The following is a 10,510-nucleotide window of genomic DNA, read 5'->3' as shown; positions in this document are numbered from 1 at the left end:
TGAACCAGACCAAGAGTGATATGTTCCCCTTAGGAATATGTGTTCCTATGTAGAGGGTCAAACTATCTGGAGAAAAATTCTGATGTTAAACCTTTTACTTGGGCCTTACTTTGTTTAGATGGATGGAATATAAACGGCCAGCGCATCTTAAGAACTCTTAGAGTCCCACTAACCCTCCATTCTTACAATGATATTATATATTAGACACGATTCAAAGCTCCTCTCCCGATCCCATAGGAAAATTTGTTGGTTCTGATAAAAATCTTATAGTAAAAGAATAAGAGACAGATGGGTATTCCTCAGAGCCCTCTTACTAGTTTATGATATCCCTGAGCTTAAAAGGTCCATTCGTAACATATCAGCTACCATGGAAAAGATAGCTAATGACATTGCTATTGGAATGGCAGCCCAACAAAAGTCTTTCAACTCCCTGGTCAAAGCTATGCTAGATAACAGAATAGTTGTTGATTTTTTCCCGGCCCAACAAGGAGGAGCCTGTGCCATCGCTAACACCTCCTGCTGCACATAGATAAATACAGCAGGAGAGATTAAAAAAAGATATTAGACAGATATGCCAAAAGGCTGCTTGGCTCCACGTGTTCCCTATACCTGATTCTCCCTTTCTTAATATCTTCAGCTACCTAAGGGAGCAAAATCTTTAACTGTTTTACTCACTGGTTTGTTGGTAATCATTATAGTTGTTGTTATTCTAAGAATAATTAAATATTGCACAAGATGTATGCCAAATGCTTTCACTCCTATCACAAATGTTACGACTATGAAAACAATTATGTATACTGATGAAACCACCTTTTCAAATGGAGTAGACCATGAGGACTTAGAAGGACCTATTTTAGTTATGTCACAGTGTTCCGCCAAACTTGGCCAGCTCAAAACGCCAATTTTAAAAAAAAAAAAAAAAAAAAGCTTTACTATCTTGTCCTTGCTGAAGAAGCGTTACTCCTTTGCAGGTGTCTAAGGCCAGAATTTTTGCAGTGATTGCAACGATAGGCTCAAACACAACAATGATTGTGAAGATGACATACAACTGAGCAGTGTTTCATTCTGTTCTACATGGAGTTGCTATGAGTCAGAATAGACTTGACAGCACCTAACAACAACAAGGTCATAAAATTGGCTAACATCACCTTTTTAAGACGAGGCCCTAAACTAATGCAAGGTGAAGGGGATACATAATCTCCAAGAGTGATCAAAGAATTTTCCTGGAAATTCTTGATCAAAAGCAGGTAATGAGATAGAGCACCCTAAAATTTAAATCTTAGGAGCATATGACTTAAGGATGGCTGCCTCTGGGCCTGAACTCAAACCCCATCTTGAAAAAGCATGCTCCACTCTAAGAAGTTAACTTTAGACAAAACTTAATCTGGTATCTAAGGAAATATGTTCACCAATCACTGTAAAGCCCCTGCTTTTGTTAATCCGCCTTTGATTTTTACAAATCACTAAGAAGCCAATAAAATATTGTTGTTAGTTCCTGGTTTAACAATATAAAATATTGCCTAGATGTCTATAACTCCTTGGAGTATATAGTTTCACGCTGTGGACTTTAAGTATCCCCAGTTTAAACTGTCTTGCCTTCAGTGAAACTCTTTAACACTCAGTGTTACTTTTTAACAATTCTAAACAAAGTCAAATCTCAATTTATTTAATCTTGTGAAATGATTAATATTCTATTACTTAAAAAATAAATTAGATTCTTGGTGCTAGACCAGTTTTTAGCAGCATATGCCATTTTATAGGAAAAGCTTGATCATATCTAATAAAATTAATGCTATTTTTAAATTTCATTTCTAATTTTACCAAAATCCAAATACCTTAGTTTTATACATACACCTTTACTCAAAGAATAGTTTGCCTTTTATCAAACTATTTGCTTCCAAAATAATTCGTGATTTTAGCTACAGATGATTTGTTACAAGTTAAGTAATGAGAAATAGTATATTTGTTTTTAAATCATGAAAAAGATAATTATGTTAAACCTACATAATTTTAAATCTTGACTGCTTTTAGTAATCTCTAATTTCTTAATGATTTTTCCAATATTCTTCAAAATTCATTATCACAAGCATTTGAGTTTTTCAGTCAGACTTTTTCTGATGGAAAGGAAGTCTGATTTGGTTACTTGATTTGATGAAATGATGGATATTTGACTTCATTATAACGTGGACATTTACCAAATACTGAATGATTAAATCTGCACCTCCAAGGATTGATAAAAATATATTTAAAGTACATATATTTATTTAGGGGCTGTTTTCAGCACCTACATAGACAGAAATGAACTACTGAAATAGAATTGATGCTGAAGCTTCATTCTAGCAATGCCGTATCTTTTCCAAAGATACATTAGGATACATAAATTAATTGGAAAAAAATAATCTCATTAAGATAACATTTTCCAAAATTTTACATTTTATCTAGTAGGTATAAAAAATTTTAATATATATTTTTATTATGCAAAAAAAATTCAATAACTCAGTATAGGAGAAGTTTAACACAGTCTTAAGATCACAATGAATAAATTCAAAACTTTCAGTTTATATATTTATTTTTGCCACAGAGACATATAACAACATGATCAATGACTTTCAGGCATAAAAGTATATAGCAAAATTCTATGACAACAAACTCCAAAAATACAAAAATCAGATCTAATGGAATTGGCCTCTGTCCTCCAAACCAGCCCCTCATTTTCCAAAGGAGCTGAAAGTTCTAATCCTCTACGGAATGGCAGGTGGTGGTGGGGGTTAGAGTGACTGCCTCGTGATCAGTGGGAACTTTCTCAGTTTAGTGAACAGCCAGTTTGTACAGTAAAAGTTTCATCATCTTTATTTTGTGTCTGATGTGACAATCCTGATTGAAACATACTTTTTTTTTTGCAATAACATGACCTCATAGTTTCACAATTGTTTTTTGGGATCCACTTATGCAGTATGCTAGGGTTCTGCTGTATTACATTAGGATAAAATCTTCTGCGGGAAAGAGCAATGAAAGATGTAAACCTTTAAACATCTTTACGTACTTTTATATGGATGATGGTATTAAATTTCTGTGTGATTTAGATTCCACTGAATATATATATGAAAAAGTGATGAAAGTTTTGTATTAAAATGTCAATATTTACACTATACTGGAAATTACGTTCTCTGCCAATATTTAAACTTATGAAGTTTTAAATGTGCTAGTTTTTTTTTAAAACTTTTTAAAAACTATTAGAGTACTTATGCAAAAAGTGAAAATCACTTGATGGTTAATTTTATGTGTCAACTTGGCTAGGCTGTGGTGCCCAGTTGTGTGGTCAAACACTTGACCAGATGATGCTATGGAGTAGTTACATGTGATTACATCAGTTGGCCTTAAGTAAAGGAGATTACCCTCCATAATGGAGGCAGGCCTCATCTAATCAGTTGAAGGATTTAAGAGCAAAAAACAGAGTCTTCCCTAGGAAGCATTCTGCCTCCAGACTATAAACATCTTTCCAGAACTCCTCCACTTTTCCCATCGCTTGATCTAGGATTTTGGAAAACAAGACTGCAGGGATCTCCAGTCTGTCATTTTGGACTTGCCAGCCCCCACAATCACGTGAGCCAAGTCTTTAAAATCAGGTAGGTAAGGAGGTAGACAGATGATAGATACATAGATAGGTAGGGAGACAGAAAGACAGATAGAAGGAGATGGAGATATCTTACTGGTTCTGATTCCTAGAGAACCCTAAGACATCACTGCTCTAGACAGGAAAGGCAAGCAATGACCTTCTTCAAGGTCAAAGATGTTGGGAGTAGATTTCCTATCAGTAAAGCAGAGACTGAACAACTAGAAAGAAAAGCTTTAACATTTGTTTGCTTTCTCTGGCACCTAGAGGTTAATCCAAGCATAGACCAGAATTAAGTATTTCTGCAAATGAGTCAAAGAATATGGTACATCATAACCAGACAAGGTAACAGCTCCTACCTATAACACTGCCCAAGCAGCAATGCCTTCTTTATCATAGTTAAGACACTCTCTACCCATTGCAATTTCAGGAAAAGGTACCGACCTTATAGAATATATTTTATCATCACTAAGCATGTTTAAAGGAGCCCTGGTGACAGAGTGGTTAAGTGCTTGGCTGCTAACCAGAGGTTGGCAGTTCCAACCTACCAGCTGCTCTGCAGGGGAAAGATATGGCAGTCTGCTTCTGTGAAGATTACAGCCTTGGAAACCCTATGAGGGCAGTTCTCCTCTGTCCTAGAGTGTCCCTATGAGTCAGAATCAACTCGATGGCAACAGGCAAAGTATTTTTAGCTGAATATCCACTGTGATTTAGCTCTGGAGATACAACGCGTAAAAACCTGAACTTGAAGAGTTTATTATCACATTGGGGAAATGGAAAAAAACTCTGAATCTGTGTAGCACAAATTCAGGGTCCAATGAATACAACGGAAGTGCAATGAGCAAATAGAGGGAGTTACTGCTCAAGGCCAAGGTGGACTGGGAACGAGAAGGCTGGAATCATAGTGGGTCTTTAAAACCAGAATCAAGGGAACAAAATTAATGGGCTAATTTGGGGGACAGAAGTAGGATGGTGCAGGTATGATGCAGGTATGGCGGTGAGGGAACAGTGATAAGCCCAGAGCATATGGCTGCTATAAAATCTGGAAGGTAGTTAACAACCAGGCTGTGGAGAGACTTAAGTGCCAAAGGAGAGCTGAGTTTTAACCCGTGAGGAATGTGAAGGTTTCTGAGATCAACATACAAAGCAACATTAAGTAGATTTTTATGACGACACTATACAGGTAAAGAGTTAGTTCAATTTCAGCAATGGTCTGCATGGCCAGAAGGAGCCCTGGTGGCAGAGTGGTTAAAGCGCTTGGCTGCTAACCAAAAGGTTCATAGTTCAAACCTAACAGTCACTCCACAAATGTGGGAGTCTGCTTTCTGAAAGAGTACAGCCTTGGAAACCCTATGGGGCAGTTCTACTCGGTCCTATAGGGTTGCTGTAGGGTCACCATGAGTCAGAATTGACTTGACAGCAACGGGTTTGGTTTTTTGGTTTTGTATGGCCGGCATAAAAGCAGACTAAGATGAAGATGAGCCTAAAAAATAATCAAAGGACATGGTGTTAAAAAGAGGTGGAGGAAACCATGAGTTAATATGTAAACAAATGAACATGGTGGCTGTGTTCCGATAAAACTTCATGGAAAGTGAAATTTAATTCCATATAATTAGCATGTGTCATTAAATATTTTTTATTTTTCTCAACATTTAAAAAATGTAAAAACCTCCTTTAGCTCGCAGGCCATACAAAAGCAGGCAGCGGGCCAGATCTGGACCACAGGTCATAGCTTATGGACTCCTGCTCTAGATTAACTCATTTATGGGCTTTGGAAGCTTTGTGGAGAAGGAGAGATCTGAAATACAGGTTAATGGTACCAAGGAACCTTCTAAGAAAAAAAAATAAAAAGATACTTAATGCTGCCATTCATTTATTAACACTGGATTCAACTAAGTAAAAAACATTTTATCACACACTGTTGGAATTAAAGAAGTAGAAGTCACTGTCCCTTGTGTTTCTCAACAGTAGCTTGGAAACTTCTTCCTTTGAAATACAACATATCCTGTCAGACTGTTATAACGCATCCAGTCATGTTCACAGGGGAGGCAGTTAGCTTCTTTGGAGGTCCTACCTACAGCTTAAGCCAAACATGCATTATCTTGACCATCCATGCTTCCTCCCCTCCCCAGTAATTTTACCTTTTCCAGCCCTGGTGGCTAACCAAAAGGTCGGCAGTTCGAATCCACCAGTACTCCTTGGAAACCCTATGGGGCGCTTTAACTTTGTCCTATATGGTCGCTTATGAGTTAGAATCGACTCCATGGGAACGGGTGTTTTTTTTCCCCCCCCCATTCTTACCCTTTCCTCCACATTATTGTGTCTTGCATTACCACTTTTGGGGTAAGATTCAGGATGATGTATTACAAAGGGCAAGTAAACAGGTCCCATCTTAAAAAAAAGAGACTATTTAAACTAGTCGTCAGACACACCAACTCTTTTAATCAGTAGCATATTAGTGATTCCTATGGAGAGGGAAACCTGTCCCTAAGGCTGGTTAAACAATAGGTCCATCTTTAGGCAAAAAAGACACTCCGGAAAAAAATCTTTTCAGAGCAAATGTTTTAAATATTTTGCCTAAAACAACACAAAACAGACAAAAAAAGAACAAAATACAGTACTCTGGTATATATCTTACTGGTTCTAAAAGACTGGACTTGAAATAATACAGCAGAACCACAATATATCAGCACAAATGAAAAGTAGGAAAAAAAGGATATTAACATAGCTGATGATTAGGAAAAAAAGTGTTATTTATAAAAATTCACAAGAATAAAATGTTACTAATGTTGTCTTAATTAGAATATGGTGAAAACTATGAGAGCCAGGGTTCACAGGACTGCCTTGTTTTTCCAGGTCTCGCAAGTTTTCCACCTTTGGTAGAGCGCAGTCTTAAACAACTTTTCTATCGCTTTGCTCAGTTTGGTAGAAAATATTTGAGTTTTCCTTCTCTGACAGGTTTCTACCTTACACAGGTTCCAGGTTTCACAGGTTTCACTGTATTAGAATGGCATTTGTCTAAGCTTTTTCCTTGCAAAAATTATCGGTACTATATGTCACAAAAGCAATAAAACACAATGAAAATCAGAGTAGAGAGCAGTACTCCTGATGTTTAAGATCATCACATCGAAACAGTCCTGGCTGGTCTCAGCAAAATCCCAAATCAAAGTGGGGAGGACGGCAGAGACTTACAGAGTGATTGAAAATGAGTTAGGAGAATACAGTGTCACCAGATAAAATATTAGCTTGAGCCAACAGGTTCGGAGAGCTTATAACGTTGAAGGTCTTAAACAGAAATACAAAGTGAACTTGTCAGTACTTGGCAAAAAGAAAACTTGCTGTTAGTTAACCGCTGAGTAGATTCCAACTCATGGCGACCCCATGTGTGCAGGGTACAACTGCTCCACAGGGTTTTCTACAAAGAAATCAGCAGCTTGACTTCAAGACAATACAAAACAGGAAGGAGGAACTCAATGTAATATTCCCTTGTTATTCCCTGATTTCACAATTGCTGTTTCAACTACTGATGTACTCATGAGCAAATCTGGAAGCAGATGACAGGTAACTACAATTCTGCTAAGGCATAAACCTGAATCATAATGCAAGGTGGCTGTGTGTGGGAAAAGCACCTCAGGAGTGTGCCTACCTCACCTGTCATCTGCTTCTCCTCTCTTCCTCTGGCCTGACACAGTAACTAAAGACTTGAAGTTTTAAAACTTTTCAGTACTACTTTACAGTACATTACATAGTGCTATTTGGGATTCACAAAAATCCGAATATATATCCCTCTCATGCCATCAAGAGATTACTGCATACATCTAAAATACCTAGATTTTCATTGTTTTAATAGAACTCGTATCAGTTTTTCTAAGAACAGTACATAGTCTTGCGCCTTCTGTCATGCACGTTATTCTTTACTATGAGGAGTCTATGACTACGGACCAAAGGCAGACATGTAAGAAACCCTACAGTACTGTGTAGAGAATTCTCATGCCAAGAAAAACACCTACTTTCCCACTATTCTCCTATGTATCAGCGTTAGAAAAACCCTAGGATTCATCTGATTATAATATAGAAATCATGAACATAAAGCAGCATCACAATTATTATTAGAAGATAAAAGAAAAGAAGTAAGCAATGTCAATGAAATTGTTCCATGGAAGCTACAGGGGGAAATCAATCCTGAAAATACCAATTTTTAGCTTCTAGGCAAGAAATGTTTTACTTCATCAAGATCTGTAAACATGTTTGTTTTCTAGACTTAGCTAGAAACCTACTAGTTAACATGTAGTGGTCACTCGCTGTGTACAATCAGGTAAAGCAAACATTTATTGACTAACTCCACTGATGACCAAGAGTACCTTTATTCTTAATAATCAAAACAGAAGCTATGGCAGAAAGCATTATTTGACTTATTAACCTCACTGATGTTGAATACAGATGCAAAATTAACTGGTGATCCTTAATTTTAAGTCTATTTTAAAGCACGGTCTCTTAGATGTAAGAATTAGGGGCAGATGTGTGTAACAAGAGGGAGGGGAACAATAACAACAACAACAAAAAAATCCAAAAAAATCCACTGATTTTATCTATGTATTTTAAAGTTCAAGCTATTAAAATCAAAATAAAAATAACCAGCTGCTGTCCCATCGATTTGGCTCATAGAGACCCTACAGGACAGAGTAGAACTGCTCTATAGGGTTTCCAAGGCTGTAATCTTTTTGGAAACAGACTGCCACGTCTTTATCCCACAGAGTGGCTGGTGGGTTTAAACTGCTGACCTTTCGGTTAGCAGCCAAGTGCTTAACCACTGCACCACTACAGCCCCATCATATTCCTTTAAATTTTCTTCTGACTTTTCATTAATTTCATGAGTAACTGAATTATTAACCAGAATCTATAATGTATCACCAGTCTTCGAATTATGAGTTGAAAAGAAACACAGGCAGGTATGTGTACCCAGCACACCACATACAGCTGAATATCACACACAAACTTCAAAAATCAAAAGGACTATGATATTCTTAAAAGCCACAGGCTAGATAAGGCCTGCCTTCCAATCTTGTCTGCACTTTAAGAAATGACGTGATCTAATGATGTTAACGTAGAGATGTATTATATATTTTAACTTCAGTAAGACATTAACGGTCAAGGGGTGAGCCAATAAAACTCTGCATTTAAAACTAAAAGGAATACATCCCGGATACCTTAAATTATAAAATTCAGTTCTAAGCAGGAACTGTTACTGTGTAACAAATACTGCTCGTATCGAAAGTGCTGGTGACAATTCAATACGCCCTCCCCACAAAATCTGTTCATGTACACAAATACAATTAGCCACATCTGTAACTGCAATAAGATCTTAAATTTTCAGGTGCTTGCATTTTGCACTGCAGGACTAATTCAATGAGTACTCAGCTGCTACCTCTTTGTAGTAACTCCAGTTAGAATGAATGATTCACGGACAAAAATGCTAGATGTTACTTTCTAAAATGTGGCATTTGCGGAGCTGGAGTGCCCTCTATTGGTGAGGAAGTGCACACACTCATTAGCTGTCCAGAATGCATTTTCTCGTTGACTCGGAGTTCACAGCCATCCTGAAGCATTCGAACTGCAATTCGAGCAATGTTCTTAGAGTCATCGAGTCCGCTGTGAGGCCTCCCGTCGTAATTCATTCCTAGTTTTTCAAGCATTATTGTCAGTTTGGTTTGGCTTCTAGGAACCTAAAAAACAGATAAACACTACTTAGTAAAAAATGCTTTAATAATCTAAACTGCAGCGTAAGCCACAGGGAAATGGAAAAACAAGACATCGAAAATTAAGTGTAACAGCTAAATACAGTTAAGCAAAGGACAGTACTCTTGGCCAAATGAAGCAAATGGATAACTCAAACTTTCAGAGTTTTAAAAAATGATCCTAAGGGTTTTAGCTGAAAATACAAATAGATGGAACCCTCAAACATCTAAAGATTTTATGGAGTTTTGTAATTTAACAATCATTAACTAAACACAATGTGCTCTTCTGGCCATCACAGTTGAACATCTACCTTTTGAATCCAAACTAATTCTCTTGTATGGTATTCTTCTGTAATGTATTACTTTACTTCGCTGACATATTAGACAGAAACACTGAAAAATATTTTGCCTTTTTAGATGACTAAAGATAATGAAACTTTCAGGATGGCTGTGAACTCTGAATCAATGAGAAGATGCACGTGGGACAGCTAATGTAAGCTGACCCACTATGGTATTTTTCAACTTATTTAAGTATCTGCTTCATCTGCTTGAGCCCACTGTTGTAGCAACTGTGTCATCCCATCTCTTTGAGGGCCTTCCTCTTTTCGCTGACCCTACTTCACCAAGCACGATGTCCTTCTCCAGGAACTGGTCCCTCCTGATAACATGTCCAAAGCATGTGAGACGAAGTCTTGCCATCCTTGCTTCTAAGGAGCATTCTGGCTGTACTTCTTCCAAGACAGATCTGTTCATTCTTCTGGCAGTTCATGGTATATTCAATATTCTCTGCCAACACCATAATTCAAAGGTGTCAACTCTTCTTCAGTCTTCCTTATTTACTGTCCAGTTTTCACATGCATATGAGGTGAATGAAAATACCACGGCTTGGGTCAGGCACACCTTAGTCCTCAAAGTGACATGTTTGCTTTTTAACACTTTAAAGGGGTCTTTTACACCAAATTTGTCCAACGTAATACATCATTTGATTTCTTGACTGCTGCTTCCATGGGTGTTGATTGTGGATCCAAGTAAAATGAAATCCTTGACAACTTCAATATTTTCTCCATTTATCATGATGTTGCTTATTGGGCCAGTTGTGAGGATTTTTGTTTTCTTTGTGTTGAGGTGTAATCCATACTGACGGCTACAGCATTAAAAGTCC

General features: G+C 37.3%; 1 protein-coding gene across 3 annotated transcripts in view; it reads right to left on the bottom strand.

Moving 5' to 3' along the window:
- Positions 1 to 8,365: 8,365 nt before the first annotated feature.
- Positions 8,366 to 10,510, bottom strand: part of ERI1 (exoribonuclease 1) — a 21,613-nt gene continuing 19,468 nt past the window's right edge. For all 3 annotated transcript variants that reach the window (XM_012557399.2, XM_023737239.1, XM_023737241.1), the window contains one exon: positions 8,366 to 9,336. In XM_012557399.2, the coding sequence (XP_012412853.1) occupies positions 9,094 to 9,336 (243 nt within the window). In that variant the 3' untranslated portion in view covers positions 8,366 to 9,093. The remainder of the gene's footprint in view (positions 9,337 to 10,510) is intronic.

This window comes from Trichechus manatus, unplaced genomic scaffold (genome assembly GCF_000243295.1).
Source record: "Trichechus manatus latirostris isolate Lorelei unplaced genomic scaffold, TriManLat1.0 scaffold00099, whole genome shotgun sequence".
Taxonomy (NCBI): Eukaryota; Metazoa; Chordata; class Mammalia; order Sirenia; family Trichechidae; genus Trichechus; species Trichechus manatus.
Note: the sequence above shows the minus strand (reverse complement) of the source record. Positions and strands in the feature narration are given on the sequence as shown.